General features: G+C 35.0%; 1 protein-coding gene across 1 annotated transcript in view; it reads right to left on the reverse strand.

The window, feature by feature from the left end:
• Window positions 1–1,345: 1,345 nt before the first annotated feature.
• NBEA (neurobeachin) overlaps window positions 1,346–24,027 on the reverse strand; it is a gene marked incomplete at both ends in the record, with an annotated part of 159,812 nt that continues 137,130 nt past the window's right edge. Inside the window, 3 exons of the mRNA XM_010283206.1 lie at window positions 1,346–1,512; window positions 5,110–5,218; window positions 18,154–18,218. Coding sequence (XP_010281508.1) covers window positions 1,346–1,512; window positions 5,110–5,218; window positions 18,154–18,218 — 341 coding nt within the window. The remainder of the gene's footprint in view (window positions 1,513–5,109; window positions 5,219–18,153; window positions 18,219–24,027) is intronic.

Consider the following 24,027-nt stretch of genomic DNA (forward strand, 5'->3'; position numbering starts at 1 on the left):
AAATTTATTACTTGACAACATCTCTAATAAGCTTAAGCCCTAGATATGTATTCAAGCTACAGTCAAAAGATTCTTTGAAAGAAAATATTTATCTAGAGAAAAGTTTTTGGATTAGTCTATCAGTCTCAACTAGATTTTTATTGAAAAGATTTTTCAGAGCTGAAATGGAACTTTCTGATCTGCTCTGCCTGACTCAGAGCAGATTTAAACCAGATTTAAGTAGAAAATTAAACTATAAAAATTTGGATATTTGGAAGCAGAACTTGATTGATTTCTCTTGTTTGAGCTCTTTCACTTTGAATAAAGAATCAAATACTTGTGGCTGGAATGAGAGAGACTTGTCAGTCTCTAGTTTTGCAGACAGGGCACTCACATGGCAGACCCAGGTTCAAGACCTTGCTCTGAATGAAGGAAAGGAGCAATTTGAGCTCAAGTCTTCCACATGAGGGTCAGCACCTTAGCCACTGGCTATTTTTGTGATTCGGAAGGGCAAGGCTCTGGTTTTTTGCATGATAGATGAAATTGTTTGATTTCATCCCTATGTTGAATAGAATGAACTGTTAAAAACAGTATTGAACACAGCTCTGATTAAAATCTCAAATACTATATTATCACTTGCATACGTTAAGAATTCTATATTTTGGATCACGCTTTTTTATCTTCTTATTTTTTAACAGGGGTATCTGTAGAATTGAGCTGCACTTTGGTTATGTTCAGCTTTGAACATGTTACATTTAAGTACAATATAAGTTTGACTTTAAGCAGAGTTTGACTGTGCATAGCTGGCACTAACTACTGTTTTGTTGTAGGAGAGTTAAGATTTACCAGTGGATCTTACTAGTTCTTTACTTGCACAGAAAAATTTATCAACTGAAAAAAGCTTTAGACAGTGACTCAAGTGACCTGGTTCTGCTGGTTATTATCATACTGACTTACTCTATAATGCTAGACAAGTCGTTTTGACTCTCTCTTCTTTGTTTCAGGCTTCCTCTGTTGACATCTATATAGAAATCTCTACACTGGAACACTTAGATTCTAATCCCGGTAGGAGCCTCAAAACCTACTGATATACTAACAGTAAGATTGCATTATAATCAACAAATACTCATTACAATTTATTTAAAATATGGTAAAATATTATGTTTGCAGCCTATAAAGGAATTTGACCTGTGAATCTTTAGCAAAGAGGACTTGTCAAGAACCAGTAGAAGAAAAGGCTAACAGAGAAAATATATTTCATGAATACTGGCTCCTAATAGATTCGCATTTCAGTTATACAATGACTGCTTTTCTTAAACTTTGAAAGTAACATTTAAAACCCACACATTTTACATTTGCAGCTTACCTGTGAGAAACAGCTCCCCAGGCACCATGCTTATTTGTTAGTATGTTGAGTATCTTCTGTTTCAGCTGATTGGCTGTAACGTGATCCCGATGCTTAGCAGCACTGATAAGATGATCACACATCTTCTCCTCCTCTCGTCTGTCAGCGGCATACTGAGCACACTGTGACTAGGAATGAAAGTAGATCTACTTCATAAAAGATAGGCTATTTGGAATTGCCTTAAAATGATTATTTACTAAAACTCTTTAAATATGACAAGAACTCTTTAAAATACTTTTAAGAGGGATAGGACACACAATGCAATTGAAATCAATCTACTACTATATATTATCCATGAAAAAGCACTCCGTTAGAACATGTAAAAATGGAAATATCAAGTGCAAAGACAACAGAATTGCAATCAAAAATATTAAGCTACACATCTCTGTGTGTATATATGTGACCACGGATATGCCTTAAAAGTTGGTCTTTATTTGAAAAAGTTTCATGTGTTCTCAGATATAAAATACAGGTATAACACACACAACATAATATATAGCAAAAATTACGTACACTGGTTTTGATTTTTAAATTGCAATAAAGCCTAAAATTAAAGAAACATTTGATAATTTTATTATTATGGATGCCAAAGACAAACTCCTTTATCTATGAAATTAAGAACTATATTTTTATTTCATATCACAACATGAAAAATTTTCATAATGTACTACCAGTTTTAAAAACCCCTAATGGTTAAAAAATCACTCATCTTTTAAACTGAAAAAGATCTAATGTTTTCATCATGTTTCCTTTAAGAGATACCTATAAAATAAATGCTGTGGTTATTGACCCTCATGCAAATTTGTTTCTAAAACTGTCAAAACTTTATAGTGTATTTTAGTTTTGATAAATCTTTTCTTCATGTATAATAAGCACAGTATATTTCCACGTCTTTTCTCAAAATCGTGTTAAGTTCAAACTAAATTTCTCTTCCTAGTAAAGATCCTTCTAAAATGTCTAAACAATGCAAATGTAACCATACTAATTTCCAAAGGTTAGATTATTGTCAAAACAGCTCATTTTAAAATCACCTTTTGAGTCATTTTGCAGCACAAATTTTAGAACATTTAACCAACACTAAATGCAATAGCACAATGCTGAATAGAATCCTATTTTCTAATATTCAAAAAATGAATTGTTGCTCCCATACTAAATCGTAGTTTCTTCTTTGTATTTCTGCACACTACCTTTCTACGACAGATCACATTAGCTTTCGGTAAGATTTTAACAGTGGTCTTTCCACTGTGTTACAGCATTATTTCAAGTAATCTATCTGGAAAAGAACAATGGTTACACAAATTCATAAAGGGTTAATTCATTTTTCAATTTATCTTCTTGTACAGGGAAGCACCAATTAGTACAATGATCTGCCTTAGTAATGAGGTTAATATTTCACAAGCTCATTGGACAGTAAAATTAAATTTTCATTTTTCTTCCTGAACAATTACAAAGGTTAACAAAATGAAAGTTATCTGTGAAGCACCCGTTCTGGGAGGAATTTCCCTGGCCTTGACTGCAACTGGACTCACAGGGTAAAATTTAGATGCTGGTCCATGGCCTCCCCACTATGCAGGTGACACAATAACTTGGTGCAGCTTGGACCAAATAATTTCACCCATAATGACTGAATTAAAGTTTAAAAGGTAAAAATAAAATAGCCACTCACTTCTCTGGCTGAGAGCAATGATTAACATGTACTAAAACCCAGAACATATACCCATACAGTTTATTAAAACAAAATGACAGATTTACAATTATGCAACAGAAAACTACCAGAAATCTCTTTGTCCCTACTACTTTCAAGTAAGATGAATAATAAAATGTTCAGTTATATACTTACCATTATTAAAGACAATATATAAAACATTCTTTCAGACTTTAACCATCACCTGATTTAAGTACATCTGAGTTTCATATTTAACACAGGCTACATTTCATAATTTTCATTTATGACTTGCAGATTTTATCTTACTCATCTAAAACATGTAGCTGAGGTTTTTCATCTGACAAACATAATGAAAATTTTCATATATGAAAAATGTGTTGGTTTCTTTACCAGACAATAAGACTGACTTAAGGCTATTCCTTTAGGGAATTTAGTTAATATTCTAAATCCTATTTGCTAACAGAAGCTGGAAGTTAATTGAATATTCTCATTTTGTCTAGAGTTCTGACAGATCTTATACTTCAATGTATTCTTCAAAGAGCAGATAACTCAATCTTCTGTTGTCATCTTAGGTTACTGCATGATGCTCTGATAAATATCAAATGTTATTTATTGTTGAGGCAATATGAAACTTCACTCTGACATACACTTAATTGTAAATGTGATTTTATCTAAGTTCAGAATATCAGCTATATGCTTGGTAATAAAGTTGTTGCAATCCCATATGACAAGTGTCTGCTGCCTGCTCTGACAAAATGAAGTAAAGGTTATGTGTATTCAAAATGACAACAGATATCTCTGTGTCTCACACTTTTCAGCTAGGTCAAGGAGCACAAGAACCAGTACATCAAAGTGCATATTTAAGAGACCTGTTTCAAGGAGATAAAAACCTAATCAAAACTAAGATTACTGGATCCTATTTCTAGCCACCAGGTGCTCGTTGACATTCTCTGACAGATGAATAAACTGATATAGCTATTTATTATCATCAGTACTAAGTCAGTCTATCTTAATCCTAATGTTAGGTCACTTGAGCATTAAAACATGTGGAAATGTATGTTTGTGTATATATACTTACACATACACAAATGTATGCAAGCACAGACAGATTTGGAAATAATAAACAATAGTGATGTTGAAATGTATAAAACACCATAAAAATACAAAACCATATTTGATAAACCCATGTAAAAGGTGAATTTTAAACTTTAATCCATCACTTTTGCATGAAATTGTTTTGAATAGGAACAAAATTAATCATGAAGAAATAATCAAAAACCTGTTAAAGTAAACACATTTTAAAAAGAGCTTTTTTGTATATTTGCATCATTTTCAAGCAATGTAATTTAAATTGCATACTGCAACACTCATTGATGAAAAAAGTGATTGAATGTTGACTCTCTTTAAGAGTGAGAATTATAGACATTAAAGAGTTATGGGATCCAGCTGCTGTGTTACTTCTTCCATACTTAAAAAGAATGGACATTTTAAACACAGTCTTATTGTCAATAGCTAATGATTCCTAACTATCAGGTAAGATATGTAATATAATATTTCAATATATGAATTATAGCAAGTAAAATAACAAAAAGTCAAACAAAATTACCTTAAACTACTAATTCTGTTTAACAAAACATTTCTATTTCTTATTTTTCATGAACTGCCCTAAGTGCATTAATTGTTTTTCTTTCTTACTGAACTCATGCATACTGTAGATAAAATCTAACAAAAATAATTACTAATGTGATTTGTATTACTATTTGCAATAAATCAGAAAAGTTCTTTGTGAAGCTAAAGGTTCTGCCATATCAGTTTAGAAATTCTGATTAAGGGATTTCTTCAAGCTGTAAATGTTTTCGTGAATTTCAGTGAGGAGATTAAAAATTAAACCCGTTCTTTTGTGTTTGACATTTACCAAAGCTTTTAAAAACTAGTTTTGAAATGCCTTCAATATAAATTTCTTTCATGGAAGAAAAAAATCTTTATTGTATGGGGTTACAGTCTAGGTGACAACTGAGTGAAAACAGAGAAGCAGAAATGCACCAACTCTCAGGCTTACCTCAAACTCAGCATGCTTGTGCACATCTTCAGCTCTTTGTCGGTTCAAAATAAATTCTGCTTCATTTGCGACACGCACTATATGGTCTTTCATTGCATGACATAATAATCTAAAATAAAAAAAATCAAAATCAACCTTTGAACCTGTTGTACTTCAAATAAGCTATTTCAGCAGATTTACTTAAAATGGAAAAAAATAATTAATGAAGTACTGTAATGCAATTACCAAATTAGTTGACATGAAAAATTTAATTTTATAAAAAATTTTCTGCATTTGTGAAAGCACAAACAAATCATATTATATGGAAAAAGCTTGCTATTCATTATTGAAGGGAGAAGTTCTTTATGTAAGTATTATATTTCTAGTATGTTTTTAACAGCAGTCTCAATATGAACATGAATACTATACTACCATTTAAAAAAACCTAGACAATAGCTTAAACTCTTACTGATACCATTATATCATCAAATATAAATATTCCAATTTAAAAATCATTAAAAATAATGATATTAGAAAAGATTTAAAAATCTATTCTATTGCAAAATAATATAAATATCTCTGATAGGTTTTTCAAACACTGGAGTGAAAAGTGCATCATGTTTCCAAGTTTTCATGGCATCAGAACTAGAAACCTAATAAATCTTACTTAAAAAGAAGGAAAAAAGATTGGACTGAAACTGAGGATGGTAATCAGACACCTTAAATTAAGACTTTTGAAAAAAACACCAAATACCATGAGATGCATCATAAAATTGCAGCATAAACAACAGTGTGTTGTTAATAATGCTTGTATCTTATTGGGCAGGAAGAATGGAAGCAACTGCTTTCTCATCCCTACAGTCCATATCTAAGGTTGCCTGTTCTATTCAAAACTGCTTTGCTCTTCTTATCAGCAGGGAGGAAATATCTTTCAGGATGCAAAGATCTGACAGGTCTGTTTAGAATCAGGAAGAACTGTTTCTCTTTGTGTCAATTTTGCACACGGTCTGGGATTTTCCTTCTTGCAGCATCAGGGAAACACACTTTTCAGAGATTCTTCTATTAAGAATGTGGCATTTCTAGCAAATTCTACCCCAAGGTGGGTGTCTGGTGCTTAGAAGCACAAATCTCACAAATGAAAGCCATGATTATAAGAAATTAAAGCCAAGATTACTAGACCTTACATCTATAAGATGGTAAGATCTGATCTCTATTCTTGTCACCTTTGGTGTGTTCTACCATCTGTGAAGCAGGGAAATCACTTACCCTGAGCTAATGTTTAATAAGAGTGTGTGGCATGCAACGATATAAACGCTGGGGCCTCTGTTTAGAGATAAACAAGCTTGGATCGAGGTTTCACAGTGGATATTCATGCTTTTAATGAGCCTTTTTATTAAAGCTATTCTTGAAAGCAAAAAGTTTTTGTCAAACCAGAAGCTGAAAGACTAAAGTTGCTTCCATTTTAGTCTTCAAAATTTAGCTTTATTTTTTAATCTACCCTGCTGGAAGACATGCTTTAGTATTTTATTACTGTTAAGTGTTCAGATTTTTATTGTTAAGAGGTGAATGTAGAACTGCCCTCAGATATGGATTAGGAGTGAGCATTCATGACTAACAAGCTTCTCTGAAATGAGAAAATACTAGAAGTGAGTGTTTAACATCTCCAATCAAATTTTGCATCACAGGTCTTCCTGAACTTTTCCATATGACATTAATGACCTGGAACCAACTAGCTAGGATTTCGAAACTGAACAGACAGATTTTAAGTGTCTACTAGCTGTACATCCCTTCCTGAATGAATAAACTATAGAATAAATGTAGCACAGTGCAAATTCAGTATCTTTGAGTCAGCTTTGGTCCAGGCAGGATTTCTAGTTCCAAATGGATTTAGGTAAAATCAATAGGTTTCTTAGACACTCCCTGACACCATTAATTTTGTGAGAAAAGACAGAAACTAACCTTGACCACTGGGTTTATTATTTGGGACACCTGGGCATAGTTTTTATACCTCAAAAAACAATCTAAGCTTTGTCTCTTCATGAACAATGATAAATACAAACCATCTTCATCTTAGTCATATTTATTTGTATTAAGAAGCTTTCACATTGTCTATGCCCATTTATGCACTAAAGCACCTACAAGGGACTTCAAATGAATCCCCAGAGAATGCTAATTTTCACAAGTTATAAATAAATCTGTTGCCAATACTCAGGGAAAAGATATAAAAATAAATAAATAAATAAAATCTGTCGACACTAGTCTCTGGCTGTTTTACAGAAAATGAAAACTTTTATAGACATGCAGCAGATGATTCAAATCAGCTGGCTGAAACTGCTGGTGAACCCAGCTGTACCTCCCACCCCTCTAATGGACCTTTCTGCTCCAGAGACTGAGAGACCTGATGCATTTGGGATCAACTTCAAAGTTGCTGCAGCTTTTGGACAGCACACCAGGCAAACTAAGCCAGATTTCAGGTAACCTCAAAATGCCACAGGTCTTCAGGGTCCAAAGTCAAGGAGATGACAAACAAGAGGGGACCAGAGAACATGCCTTAGCACTGGGTCCTCACTGCGCACAGCACTCAAATCATTAGCTTGGCCTCCACTCATTTTTTGGCTCACTCTAACTTCCATCCAGAAAATGTATGAGCATGGTCCAAGGGACAGCTCACTGGAGACACATCGATGAGACTGTATCAACTTAAACTCTTTGCAATGCCACCCAAGAAATTTCTGCAGGTGTTTTCATGTCATATCCCAGCACACATAGAACATCATTCTAGTGGGTAGCCCTCATGTTATTCCAAACAATGTGAACTACACAGACAAAATAGTAATGATGTCTTAAGGTGAAACAGGAGCCATACAGGCTTCAGGGAAGAGCTGGGCTAAGTGCTATGTAGAATGAATGAAGACACTCTGCTCTAGCAGGTGCTAACCTTAAGCAGTATGAACATAGGCCAGTCCAGGCTATTTGGTTTTATTTAAAACTACAGACAAAGCTGCTCTCTTCCTTTTGGTTTGTTGTAAAAACTCTTATCTATGGAATATCTCAGTATTATTTCAACTGTGTCTAGCCAATTGTTTCATGCACTCTCATATCTCTATCACTAATGGTGATTTCTTCAAGACAAAGAAGAAAAAGGGTTTGTATGGTGGTCAGCACATGGGGATTATGCCAAAAGTGAGGCCACAACCTAACAACACTATATAATCATTAAATAATATTACAACAATGTGTGCTAATAAGGGACATACTGTGATTCGCCCCTTACATGCTTGTATGCACCTAAGATAGAACTTCAAACACTAGGTAAACTATGCTTTTGCATGTAGAAGACCATGAAGAATTATACTAGTCTTAAAATCTCTTGCCAGAAAGACAGACTTTTGAAAAAGAGAAGTGTTAAAAATCTAGGCCAGCATTTAGAAATCTTGTATGCCTCCAAAAGAGGCCTTGGCCTGGATGTTTTGATTTGTAAGTGCAAAAATGTAGGGCAGAAAAGAGAAGCATAGTAAGTTAAAGCAGTTAAATGTGTCATCTTAGCTTTGAAAGGAAAAGCAGCTACTACAAGGTCAGGGAAGCAACACCTTATAGAGTTTTTTGCAAAGGAACTTGGTTATGGGCTTGCTGTACTTGTTCAAGGAAACTTGTTTCTTTTTGGAATTTAAAAATACTACTTAAAAATAATTGTTTGGTCCTGATTTTTATTTCTAATGGGAAGTTATTCTGTGTTCTCAAGCTATATTTCTTCTAAGCAAAAGATGGCAAAAGTGTTTTTACTGTTATAGCTGGATTAAATCATAGCCAGCTAACTGTGATTGAATCTCAAATTCATATAGAGACATCACAACTCAGATGGTAATGTCATCATCCTTTGAATACCTTCCAATTTACCTAAAACCTTACTAACTCAATCACATGCATGGCATAAGACAGGAGGGAAAAAAAAAAAGAAACCTCAGTCTTTTGGATTCTCATAACAACTCAGCATACTGTCCTAACTGTGTTACACTTGATAAACATGCATGGTAATGTCATCATCCTTTGAATACTTTCCAATTTACCTAAAACCTTACTAACTCAATCACATGCATGGCATAAGACAGGAGGGAAAAAAAAAAAGAAACCTCAGTCTTTTGGATTCTCATAGAGAAAACAATAGAAATTATTCAGAAAGGATCCCAAACCAGGACAGTTCTCACACTTAGCAGTAACAAAGGCTGCCAATACATCAAAAAAACCTCCCATCATGCACTGCAAATAAAAGAAAGGAACAGGGACCTCTATGTCAGCAAATTCACTCATTCACTGCAACACGCAACTATATCATACAACCTCTTTCATAAACTATCTTTAGTTTATGAAAGGCATTTACATGAAATCTAGCTCATGAACTGTGTCTTCAGTTTATGAAAATACGATTGAGTTGCTTGCTTCCAGCACAGCTTTGGAAGGTCCTCTGAAGGTTAAAATCCTTTTTCTTTCTGATCCTAATGTATTCTTCAGCGGTCTTTACCATTCCATTTTATGCAAATATTGCCCTTAGGTTTACACAATTCTTCTTCCTTCTGTTGACCTTCTGATATTCCATATATCCCTATTTTACTAGTTTACTAAGTAAATCAGGTCTCTCACTTTTCTTGTAAGGCAAAACAGTTAGTAAAAGAGATTGCCTTTTGGGTTTTTACTAATTTCATACACTGATTTTACGTTTTCTGCAAGTGCATAGCCAAAACTGTCAGCAGTATTCCAGGCAAGTTCTAGTCACTATTTACATGGTAACATTAATGCTGCCTTATTTCAGTGGAAATACCTTTTCCAATGCAATTCTAGAATTGTGTTTTCCTTTTTCTCAGCCCTATATTCTACGAATTTGCACAAGAAAATTTCAGTGATAGATTGGTCTTTTATCTCCTCGGACATTTCCAAAATATGAGCCAACAGTCTCTAGCATATATTCTCAAGAACGTGGACTCCAAGTACTATTATGTTATAAAATATTTCTGTAACATATTACATCGTATAATATTTATATTATTGCAAGTTTGAAACCATCTGCCAAACTATGCTTCCCATCTGCCAAACTATGCTTCCCATCCACAGATTTTTACAGAGCACTCCTTTTTGGGGAGAAGTCTATTCTCTGCATCTTTGCTAAACCATCACCCTGTGCTGGAATGACCAATCCAAGTAAGGAGGAGTTTGAGGCATAAAATGCATATGTACTTGCTAAACAGAGGGAAGGTTTGAAATTTGAAAGTAGTACCATTTTTACTCTCCTTTGGAAATAAAACATGTTCTTTAGTGAGATCTCCTTATCACTGACAACTGAACGTTTGTTGTAACTGAATTATACCCACGGTTCTCATTCACCCTTGTAAATGCTCATCCTACCTTAGGAGGCAACACCCTCAAAAGACCTAGTAGATAGATAGACGTTGAGACAGTGATGAATCCAGCCTTCTGGTCATGATTATTAATGTCTACATGGTAGTCATCCCACAGGGCTAAGGAGCTGTCTGAAAAGTGTCACCACAGGCTTGCTGTACATTTTATACTGTTTTTCAGTAATTCATGGTTTACCAAAAAAACCCACAACCAAACCAAAGCATTGACCTAGAACAATGTTTGGCTTTATCCTGTGTGACCATTTCTTCAGCTATACCACTGAAACTCCTACCAGAATTGAAGCCAAATGTGCTGCTGTGTCCTTTCCCAGCTGAGCTGATCTCAACCAGGAACTGATGACCAGCAAATATCTTATCCTGGTTGAGTGGCAATTCTTACCACATAAGGTAGACATTAAACACTGACTTGGTAACTTATGGTTTCTCTTTACCAAGACAAGCTTGATTTCTATTAATGCCCACAAATTTATGAAGAACAGTTAAAGCTCTTTTACTAGAAAATGGGTTTGATTTGTTTTTAGACTGAATCAAAGGACATTCAGTAAGGAATCCACCAACAAAGCAGTCTGAAATCACTCGTGGCTCAATTCCTGGTACACTTCTATAGAGAAATGAGCTTTCTCATATTTTCTCTATGAGTACAGATAGCTGTGAAGTTTCCAGCTGAACATATGGAAAATAGAAGTAAAAACTAGAATTAAGATATGCTGGTACTTTAAAATAAGCATGACAGGGCTCAAGTATCTGTAGGAACAAGAGTAAACAGCAGGTTCTTCCTTACCTCAAAATCAAAGAGTCTCAGATTTATGAGTGAGAGCAGGCTGGGTGAGAGTACATCTCAGGACATGCCAGTTCATAAATATGAGTTATTTGCAAATGTTGTTTGGGAGTAGGTAAGAAATTATTTTAAATCCATGTGGCTTGCTTTCCTGAATTCTGTCCTCAGCAAAGTTACTTTAGAAGTCCAGAGTACTTACAGGTTAAAGGAAGTTGTGAAAAAGTATGTGTAATCAATCAGAAACCCATGTTTTTCAGATGCTGTGGTTTAAAAAGTGTGGATTGTGAAGTTTCAAATTCCAAGAAGTCATTCAGGTAAACAGCCATAGCCCGGGAGAATTTTCTTAAAATTTTATTTAGTTTTGGAACTACAGACAGTGATAAGACTAAATCCAAAGTGTCTTGGAAACATGTAAAAACCATAAAATGTTTGCAACACATTTAGATGTGGATTGGGATAGGTGTGACAAACAGTGCTATTTGTACACCTATCAGAACTGAATGATGAAAACTTGTGTCTCACTGACTATTCTAAACTGACTTTTCTATCCTGCAGTTATTTTTTCCTAGTAATTATCTCACACACAGAGAAAAAGGGCTCTTAGCTGTTACACTGCTAGATAAAACAATTGTGCTTATGTTACCTAATCTTTCTTTCATTTGAGATAAACGAAAAAAGCAGATCATTCCCAAGAAGAAATTTTTGAAACAGATTACAAAATGAACATTTGTTATAATTTAGCTAAGGTCTTGCTTCCTTTACTCATTCCTGAAGTTTTGCCAACTCACATGTCCAGGGAAACAGATGTTTCTCTGACTTACTTTCATCAGATGCCCATAGCTTAATTTTTCCAAGAAGCAGCCTGGAAATACGCCACTTTTCCACCAAACACAGTTGTTTTGACAATTACTACTCTTAATGGCATTCATAAGAAATGAAACCTATCATTGCACTTGGTATCTGTAATAGGATTCATAAATTGGTCTATCTTGAAGAGTTTGAAGTTCTGCAAGATGCAGTACTGCTATAAATACTTTGAAAGTAAATTCCTATAAACTTTAGAAGGTAATGTCTAACACAGGTGTCATTTCTAGCAAAAGGTCAATGATGAAAAATCTACTAGAGAAAAGTTTGAAATCAGAGCATGCAAAGACTGGCTACTGGACCACAACATGAGCACATTAGCAAGATAAACTCCATGGAGGGTAACTATAAATGTTTCAGAAATGCCACAGAAGCTGTAATAGACTAAGTGAAACTCAGAGTTGACTATAAAGAATCCATTCCATTCCTCATAAAGTTTTCCTATTTTGCATAAGAATTTTCTAATTCAAGAGGAATCTATCTCTCTGAAATAGTGACCATCCAGTAAATATCCAAGACCAGCAGTTACAACTGAGATGGCCTGCATCTCAGAAGCAGCCTCAGCTTTGAGACATGACCAGTTCAGGCAAGGTTAGAAGGTGGAAGGATGCCTCAAAACCTCTAACAGATCTAAGAACTCCAGCTGTACTGACCCTACAAATAGATGGTTACCATAGCAATGTATGCTTTGTCTAATACAAACCAACTATTAGTCTGGAGGCAGAGCCAGGACAGCTGTAAGTAAAGAATATGAGATTATAAAAAAGCACATCTAACAGGGAGCTCAAGTTCATGCTTCAGCTGGAGCAGAAATAGAGACATTCAGTGCCTGGTTTTACAGAAGTATTTACGACAGGAATCTTCTACCAATGGAAGATTACTTTTAGGATGAATTTCTATAAAAGAGCCACTCACAGTTGGTAAAGGATTCCTCCAATCAAAAGTTACAACTGGTGAGGGTGAAAATACAGCAACAGAATTTGGTTGCATCTGTCAAAGGCAGAATAATCAAAGACCTTTTTTCTCAGTTATATATTGTATCTAAGTGCTACTGTTTCCCCAGTGCTATTTTCTGCCTGGATTTGCATATATTTGATTTTGCACATCATACTGGAATCGCCTGCAAGTTGTTCTGGTAGCCCTCAGCTACACAATATCCATGATTTCTGAAGACCAAGTAGCTTGCATTCCTGGATGATTCAGTGGATCTCCCCATTCTGACCTCAAGGTTCTTGTGATAAAGATCATTGTCAAGACAGAAACAAGGGGAATTATCCTTTCTCCATCCTTCTTGGACCCAGCTGCTAAATGAGTATCAAGGGGTATCTAGGGATCCAACTGTAAATGCACGTCATAAATCAAATATGGCAAATGGCAACATAGATATACCTTTTAGCATAGGGCCTGAACATTTAAGTATTGTAGACAGTGAGTAATGACTGTGAGCTCATTTACCACAAACCAAACATATCAGAACTGCCAAACTTCAACAGAGGATGTCCAAAAGAAAATTTGCCGCAGTTACCCAACAATCCTAGTTGAGCTAACATGGAAAGAATGTAAGTCTTTATTAGCCTCCTTTCAGGATTTAATCAGTGATTCATCTAAATTTAAACAAACACAAATTTCCAGTCTATTTAAACATTCTGCTACTCTTTCCAGGAAATTAGTGAAAACTCTCAACAAAACAGGGTTTAAAAGAAAAAGGGCTCCTATGAATTTTAAGTATGTTTGGAGGTCCAGGTAGGTGGATATGCAAAAGTATATATTTTCATGGCTAAAGGCAGAAAGCAGACTTAAGTGCAGAGATGAAATTACAGAAACTAAGCTTACAATTTTAAATCTGAAATGAAATACAGTCTCATGTTTCCTCAAATTTAGATTATGATCAGACTACCACTGCTATATAAAACGAGGAAATTCTGTAAGGATATTATTTTAAATTAAAGAACAAGGTCATCTCTTTAAAGAGGTGAGTGTTGTGAAAACATAAAGGGGGAAGGAAATGGAAGTTGAGGATAGTAATCCAATTCTGAAAGACTAATAGATAATGATCTGTAACATCCATTTGTTAGGCAGGACAGACCCCTGAGATACTTCAGTTGTCAAAGGTATCAAGGTAGAGTACGACCAATTAACCACAGTCCTCAGAGGCCCATTATGTACCCATTTTTCTACCTATATAGTTTTCCATACATTCAGAATGTAGTGTTGTAACTCTGATACATGAGTATTGTGGGACACAGTGTGGAAACCTTGCCAATGTCAAGGTAAATGATGTTCACTGCTCTCCCTGTGTCCACAAATCTAGGTTTTTTTTCATAGAAGGCAAACAGGCTGGTCAGGGATGATTTAGCTTTTGTAAATCCACGTTAACTGTTCTCAGTTACTTTCTCCTCCATGAGGCCAGGAATGTGTTCCAAAAGGACTTGTTATATGATTTTCCAAGTGACAGGAGAAAAGCTGACCATCTTATAATTCTCTGGCTTTTTTGGACTATTTTGAAGATGGGTGCAAGCTGTCTCAAAGAATCCTTGACTCAATCCTCGTCCACTGCTGGTGGTTCTTGAACCCTTTCACTAAAGAGAGAGGCTTAAGAAACCTTGGTGAAGACTGAGACAAATAAAGCATTGAACATCTCAGTCTTATCTGTCACTAAATCATCCATCCCATTCACCAATAGGACACATTTTCCTTAGTCAGCCTTCTACTACTAATGAAGTGGTAGAAGCTCTTGTTGCCCTTGATACCTCTTCCAAGTCTCATTTCCAGTTGCGAACTAGGGTTTGTGATTCTGATACTTCCTCAAATTGTTTAAAGAATGCTGCTTCCTTTCCCTCACCCTGAATGGGTGGTCTGTAACAAACTCTCACCATGACGTCACCCTTACCAGATTCTCCTTTCATCCTGTCCTGCAAGGTATCAACCAGATTGTCATCCATCCCATTGAAGAGCTCTATACATCTGAGCAGTTCCTTCACAGAGAAGGCAACACTCCTTGCTTTCTCTGCCTATCTTTCCCAAGGAACTTGTATCTGTCCAACACAGCACTTCTGTCATGCAGCGCAGGCTGTCCCACCAAATCTCATTCATTCCAGTAGTGTCACAGTTTCATGATTGCATGTGGAGTACTTTCTCCTGCTTGTTTCCTGAGCTGTATGTATTTGTGTACAGATTTACTTGAGGTGGTTGCTCTTATCTTATCTCTTGTTCTTGTCACCCTGCACCCTTTTCTTTTGACCTCATCCATCACCACTCACTTAAACGTGGGTTATAATCTCCCTCTCACATCATTCCTAAAGAACTCTTTCCATGTCCCCTTTTACAGCCAACATTGCAGATGCACCCAGCTCTTAATTTAAGAAGCCTACTTATGTGTACATCATAATGTAAATCTGAAATCCTAATTAAGCTGCTATCAGTGAAGATCTTGACATGTGTGATACCCTCAACATCACATATTCATAGCAAGAGACTGATTAAAAAGAAACATAAAATTCAAGATGATGACCAGGATATCTCTAAATATTTCAGGTATATTTATAGACAGTGTTATTCTACATTTCCAAATTAAGGATCTTTGCATACGCTTTCCTTGAAAGTATGAATTTAATTCTATAGCCAGATACTCTAGTTATACTAAAACTGTTATAACAGTTCCTATTTTTAGAAAGCTGTATCAGAGTGTTTGTATGCTGAATTCTAGAAATATGTGTCATTCAGACCTTCGTAACAAAACATTACCTAAACCAAAAAACAAACACAGCAAATTAACTGATTTAAAATGAAAATGCAATTTATTAAAGTGACAGGGATATAGAAGTTATATGTTTTTCTAACTATGGTTAAACTGAAATGTTTTATTTCAGAACATTTCTAATAAAGTCAAAGATCAGAAAGGCACTCATTATTTCAAGCAGAAACAACAAAAGTTAAGTACTCAGAAAATCACCATATAGCATCCATATATTAAATCAGATAGACATCTAACTGAAGATATTAAAAATTATGTCCCTCTGCATTACATCTAAACCTTTTCCTCCACACTCAGATGAAACACCTTTCTCAAAACTGTTGATTTACTACCCAGGTCTCTCAAAATCTTACCCAGAAAGTCTTTCAAAATATTCTTAGTCTTCATTTTGCTTTTAATAATTTAAAATTCAATCATTATTGCATAGCGATTATATGCAATTTTACATCCCATTAACCCTGCTTTGTTTTAATTATAAAGATCCTTTGTTAGATTCCTTTAAATGATCCAGTTTATAATTTCACGTTATCCTAGGGAGCACTTCAATTCAGCTGCACATTCATCAACTGTTTATGTCCTGTTAATTGTTGACAACTGCACAATTGTATTCTCTAGCGATGATTGATGAACTGCATTCACAAGTTTAGCTATTAAGCAGAATAAATATTTATAACAATTTCCAGTTAAAGTATTGTTATCTTTATCCCCAAAAGGGTAAATTAAAAACGGATGGACTGATTGCAAAGAAGAGTGTCCTAGTAATCCACACACACTTGTTCTAAAACATCTTTCTGCCAAAAGTATATGGAGGAAAATGTGTCTAAGCGCAGCCTGATTAGACTTTTCATTTGATTTAAGCAGCAGGTCTTAAATACTACTTTGTTTTGAAAAGTTACTGTTAGAGGGGAGTAGAGGGTCCACTGATGTCTTAACACCTGACTGCTAAAAATATGCAGATGTGGGATTTGTTCAGGAGGAGCATTTTATCAGTAGTGAGCATGCAATATCTGAACTCATTAGCCTGACTGAGAAAATAAAAAAGGTCAAAACGGGATCGTATATTACTATCAAAGAATATAAGCTTACTATAATTATTCAGTCTATTACCATGTAACAATTATTGTATAATGTGCAGTTCATGATCCACTCACATGGACCCTATAAAGGTGTAAACTCATATTGCCACTTCTTAGCAAGAAGAATTTCCAGTGAAAGGACTACATTTCCAACTGCTATATTCCAGTGTAACTTCAATGTGTGCAGGGAATCTCAGAGAACTTACACCAACCAAAAACTGGGTAATAAGCTACATGTTCCTCTTTTGCAGATACTCATATTCCTATGTTACTATTCTCTGATGTTTTCTAAATTTGCTTTTAACCGAATGCATGATTTAACCACTGAAATATCAGCTAGACAAAAAATACACTGTAATAAAGAGAACATTTGATACTTTACTTTGGTAATGACATACTATTGGTGAAAATGAGAAACCATACATAAAATGACATCTCTTCAACAGGTGTATTGCTATATTTTTTTTTTCTGCTGCACATATCAAGACATCTAGAGTCCAATGGATTTAATGTACTGGCCAATGTCCCACACATTACATAAGTGGCTTCTTTTGTCTTTGGCATTCCACTACCAGGTAGGCCAAAGAGTCCCCCTTTGCTACCCAGCTTGCTGGCTGGAAGTACTGACAAACATTGCACAGAGTACAAGATATAAACAGATACAGCATTAAAATTACTTGAGAATTGATAATAAAGTATCTTAACAATTTTCAAAAGCAAGGTAGCTCTTATAAACATAATGTCCCGTGTGTTTTACAGGACTCAAACTGGAGCAGAAATTCTATATAAAATAATTCCTCATGAACTGATAGTACAGAGAAGTGCATCTGTACAATGAAGGCTATGCTTCTAAAACAGATGGAGCAGCAGATGGGTTTACAGATTGGGCTCCCTGGCCTGTCTGGGTGAAACAACCTTGCTGCTCTAGAAAATGGTGGTTCAATTCTCAAATAAATGCAAACCTATATACAGTTCATGGGAGCTCTATTTCCTTCTGTCAATAAAACAAATTTTTCAGAAATTTCCAAATTAAATATTTACCATATAAAGTATCTATACAATAAACCTCTTAATTAATATGGCCTTTTCACAATTTTTTTGGAACAGATGGTGAGGAAGTGTTATCACCCAATGGAATAAATGCAAAATGACTACTTGTTCAAAAGCTTCAAAATTAATTACCTTCCTTCATTGATGAGCTCAATAAATGCAAGTCCTGCATTCTTCTGAATAGAATTTTGCCATTCCTAAGAAGATAAAATATAACATGATCAAAACCCAAGGATTTTAAACCACATTTCTGAATTTGACCCTGATGACTTGCTAAGGAGCTTGAATTTAGGCTGAACTTCTTAATTTAATGCTTTTCTTTAAAAAAAAAAAAACACAACTAATAATTCAAAAAACCTGTAATTCATTCTGACTTTCAAATAAACTTTAGGTGGTTATGTTTTCTGCTTCACCTTTAAGCAAGCTTTAGTTTCCTTGTCTAGAGAACATGAAAACACATCTTGTTTCTTCAATTCATACAGTTGCCCAATGAACATATTAAGTGTAAGAAAGTATGGCAGTAGCAGTTTCTTCACGTTTCTTCACTGTTACGCCTTGTACATTTTATCATATAGAGCAGGCAATAATCTGTGTACCATCCATCCCTCCTTGAGTTCACTCTTTGTTTCTTCCCCATTATAAGTAAAAAAAAAAAGTTGTTAATAACAGAGCTTTAAAAATTCTTTTACTATTAACATGTATTTCCAAGATAAACTTTTGAAACTGATTTAAACCACCTAGTAGATATTAAAAGATAACAACTTTTACTTCATATACCACTAAGTTAAAGAGAAAATTCTCAATGCATCACAAACAGCTTTTGGCCATACAAACCACTGCCTCCATCACACCAACAGACTTTTGATACCTGAGATTAAAAAAGGCTGAGATCTCTCTCTAGCAAGTAAAGATTATATTCTTTTGGGATAATTTCTTAAAAGTTTTCTTAAAGAGTAATAAACAATTCTGTTTCATCATACAGAAAAAAATAAAAACACATTAGCTGGATTACAGTTGAGAGAGAAATTTTCTCGTCTGTGACTTCATGTTATAATCAAAAGTTACAGAACTATTCTACTTTACATTTCCTTTTTTCCAGGACTATAAAATCAGGCAGAAATTCCCAATGCTTGTTTCCTGGTATGGGCAAAAAAGATGTATTTACACAGATAAGGAAATTTTCTCAAAGAATAGTTGTGAAAACTTGTCACTAATCAGCAAGGTGCCTCTTACTGACCCTATGAAAATTCACAGATTTGACCAAGTCATGCATCTTAAAAAACCAAAAAGACAATAATCTTCTACTCATGGTTGGTTTTATAAGAGGCAACCTACTAAAATATCCAAATAATAAACATATTAACCCATTACTGAGCATGTAAGTTCTGATTAGAGAAGATGGAGTATCAGAACTCAAGCCTTGAGCTTGTGGGCTAGAAAACCATTGTAACAGGTTCCTTTCTTCAGTGCTGTTGATTTTGTTCTTTTCCAAATTCAGTAATTGAAGCAAGCCTAATGATCTAATTTCTGGAAACAATTAAATCACCTTGGTATAGTACAAAGTCACTCTGAGAAGCTAAGAAGGAAAGGACTCAATTGCCTAAACATAGGCACCTCGTGCCATTTTAAAAAACAATAGTCTGTGTTAGAAGTAGTATTTGAGGTGTAGCATTGTTTTTTTCTTTAATCAGAGCCTTTTACTGTACACTATAAAAACTCCTATTAGCATTTTTATTTTGAGATGCTTTTCTGCACCACAGCTGCTATGACTCTGCAGTCAGGAAACCAGAACTGGTGTGCCTCGAATTCAGGAACAAAGTTGAAAAGAGAGTTAAAAAAAAAAAGGCTTCCTAAGATTGCTTAGAAGAAAGCATGCTAATTAAATTTTTAAAGAGAGACAGAGGGTCTATCTGTGTCTGCAAAAGACCAAGAGATTCTTGCAAGTCTTTTGTCAGATCTTGCTGCTCAGTGCCAATGTATCAGATACTGTAGAATATCCAAAATGGCTAACTAGATTTTAGGCGAGATATCTTAAGGTACCTAAAAAAATTTAGCTATCTATGTGGAATCAAACAAATGTCTTCTTATGTCTCCATATGTGGAAAATCTCATCAATTTATCCCAGCTAATTATTCACAATAAAAGTGTGTGAAATCTGCCCAAATATCTACCAAAAAGTAGTGGAAAACATACTGATACAGATCCAGAAAGAAACCAGGATTCATTGCATTGCTTCACCACAAACTCGCTACTGCAAGCATCACTGCAAACTCCCAACCCTCTGTTAATCCACAAATAAGGGAATAATTTTTACTACAACAATTTCCTCTCAATTTTAGGCATATTTTAATATAACAGATCTGACACAATATCTTTATAACAAAGGAATACCGATTCCCAGAGTTTCCATAATTTAGATGTGAGTTCTCACCCTTTCCAATTTCTGCAAGGAAGTTAAAAATTGTGTCACAAATTACAAGTTTCTCAACAAACGGCGGTTACTGAATGGACAGATACCTGCTGTAGTAATCACCGTACCATTCTCCTTCCAGTACAGGTGGCACTGTCTCAATCAATTCTAGCTTCTTTGGAATTCTCTCTTCTCCGTGTCTTAAAATATTCTGCGTATTTTTTTCTTTTTGTCATATTGAATATTTATTGAATTTTCTTGTCTAATATATTAATAACTCAGTTGATACCTCAATTCTGCAATCACTGTATTTTAATCATAACTTCTTGAGACAGATGAAATTCTATTATATTGACTTTTCTTTCTGGACTCTTAAATATATTTGGAGAAAAATCATGTACAGAACTGAATAGGTGCTACCTTTTATCAGGATAAGGAAGAGGAAAGTGTATAAAAATGTGTTTGCAATTCACAACTTGTATGTAATTTAGTTTGGGTTTGAGCTCTGTGTTGTGAATTTACCTTCTAAAATCACCAATAACTTGCTTTACTTCATTTAAGAGGAAAGATTCAAAGGATATGTTACAAGATTGAAGGAAATGTTTTTTTAAGGCAGGAAACCATGTCCATTAGAAGTGGGTAAAAACAGAAAAACGAACTGATTTCAAGATATAGCCTCATAAATTTTTGAGCAGATTACTCATTAATTTTTGAGATTATACAGTTTTTAAGATCACAGGACTCTCCCTAGCAATCCTAGAAGAATTGCGCTAAATATATTGGAGTCTTAAAACCTTCCACTATTGTTTGGAATGAGAATCAGATCTAAGAACGCCAATTTTACTGCCTTTATCCTTCTCTCACACTCACATGTATACTGTTGATAGATGATAAATAAAATGTATTTTTGGTCTATTCTTTCAAGTAAATTTGGGATCAATTTTAGGATTTTATGATAGGTCATCCATTTTAAAAGCGACCATTTCCCACAATAAGGAAGTTGCAGAATGACTGACGACATCCTCCTGGAAGGCAAATCTGCAAGTATTGGAATACACTGGGCTTCTGGCCAAATCACAGAAAAGAAAAGAATGTGAAACTTTCACAACACTATTTATGTGAATATGACTTTAACAATGCAGCAAAGGTAATAAGCAGTTTTAGATTTCACTTTCACAAGACTAAAGCTTCATTTTTCCTCTATTTTCTTGACTTGGAGTAATATGTTAATTTTTTGTTTTCTTGGAAACACATAGACCTGTTGCCCTTCTGATCACCTGTGGTAATTGCTCAATTTATCTTGAAAATGATGTCAAATGTTCCCAGAGGAACATGTCATTGGTATCTTAGAAGAAAAGAGGAAAAAGATTCCACAACTGCAAAAACATTTACATTATCCGAACAACACTAGGGAAACGACCAAATTTATTTAGATGATACAATATTAACCTTAATCACCTTGTAGAAAGTCTGCGTATCTTCTAATAGAGACAGAGATATGTGCTAGAAGATACACACATCTCCATAACTTCTAGAGCTTCCTTCCTGACTGGAAAAATGGTTCTTCATTTAAGAGACACTCAATTTATTATTAACAACATATGTTGCTACGTATGGCTATTAATCCTAAAGGCCAGTCCACTTATTACTCAATGAATTTTTTATTTTAGAGGTGGATAACGAATTTGAAGTCTTCCAAAATGCACCATTGAAGAGAAGACTTTTCGATGTGCAAAAAACTACTCCTCACATTGCCTCCATTATATACATAATGATACCCCCCCAACTATGGTATATTTATCAATAATGATGGCACCCTTTCTCAGCCCTTTAAGAAATACCAGCTGACTCTTTCTGACTTTTTAGGTGTTTTCCTCTAAGATCCTTCTCAGTTGTAGGCAACTTAATAGAGAACTCAAGGGAAAGACACATTGCCATATTAGGATATGGGGAAAGTAATTACAGTTTTCTGATCCTGCTTGTTTGGCAATGAATCTAGGAGGTTCAGAACAGCATCTCATTGATGTGTAATAAATGTACTCTTTGACATTTTTTGACAAAAATACCCTGATAAGGACAGGCAAGAGAAAGGACCAGAAGTTCCATGGTGACTCTGGTGTAAGATATTGAGGAAGAGATCCTACTTATTACTAAAGGCAAAACACTACAAAAGTAGTTTTCTGAGTGTACAGGGAGCTGGAAGGGCATCTCACGGAATAATCAAGAAAGTAAAATTGCCCAACAAGTAGGAAAGAATACACTGATGGTTTCCATTTGAAAGTTAGATTATCAGAAGCAGATGGCACAGAGATGAAGACTGAAATTGGTCTGGAAGACATTCCACACATGGACAAGGAAGTAATGCAAGAAAATTCTGACACCACTTTAGCGTAAAAAAAAGATAATGCAAAATGGTCATCTTTTGGAAAACTTCCAGAATTCTATAAAGCAAGTGAGAAACACTGGGGAAAAGCGCCAAAAACAACAAAAAACCCCCAACACAACCAACAAACCACTTAATTTCTAGAGCAAAAAATATAAAGGAAAAAGTTTTCTACTCCCCCGGTAGCTCATACTGGAGTTCATTTCTGGTTTTGGAAATTACACTGTGTGTATAACAACCTATTTGTGTATAGGCCATGTTCTGGATTATGAAGAGCCCCTAATGAACACCAGAACATAAGTACGTGGTTAAGGTGTATCGTATTTGATAATGGATAAGAACACAGTAGAAATGTTGTTTCTCTCTTGCTGGACATTACTATAGTGCAAAAAGGATGACAGTATTAGAGAAAATACTTGCTTCAGCTACAAAGACTCTATTTATTGAACTTTGAGCCTGTGATAAAAAGTGAATTTACAAAGGCTCAGTTTGGAGCTACACGACTGACATTTTCATACACCTTTCTAGTGCTTTGTCCAGTGTATGACAATCTGTGTGATCTTTTTTTGTTTGTTTTAACTTATTTCTCTCCCTTCAAATGCTTTTCTTTCAGTCTGTCTTTCCTACAGCCCCAGCCATCCTTCCTGCCACCTCCTATGAGCTATTGCTTTCATGGCTATTCTAGAAATATAATCAGTTGAAAATTACTATTTTATGCAGAGTTATAGAGCTAGACATGGAGAAGATATGATACCTCTGCCAGTCTGATTTGGGCCAGAGAGAAGCCTGAGCTGATCACTGAAACCGCAGCCTAAGAGTATGATTCAGTTAGATGCAGAGATCTGAATTTACAGCTTTCTGCCATGAAAACGAGTGGCATTTTCTCTCATCTCCTCTGTGCTCCCAGTATTTGCAATCCTGAATCTTTCTCTCTGAGTAGCTCTGGTGGCTTTTGAACTAGGGTCTCAGACAGCTTAACCCACTAATCCAGGAAACAAACATCTGAACAGTTTTCAGATGTGTTTGTGAGTTAGTCTTATAAATATCAGCACTGGTACAAAAGTGGAGTTAGCAGAGAAGAAGCTGCAGGGCAGAAGCAGTGTAGCAGGTCCAGAACTTTGTTAGGATAAATGTTTACCTGCTGGAAAAAACAGATTATTTATATGAGTTTCTGTATGTTTGCATGTGTGATTCTATGTGTCCTTCCCTTCTA

The sequence above is a fragment of the Phaethon lepturus genome, unplaced genomic scaffold (genome assembly GCF_000687285.1).
Source record: "Phaethon lepturus isolate BGI_N335 unplaced genomic scaffold, ASM68728v1 scaffold4233, whole genome shotgun sequence".
In the NCBI taxonomy this organism is placed as follows: Eukaryota; Metazoa; Chordata; class Aves; order Phaethontiformes; family Phaethontidae; genus Phaethon; species Phaethon lepturus.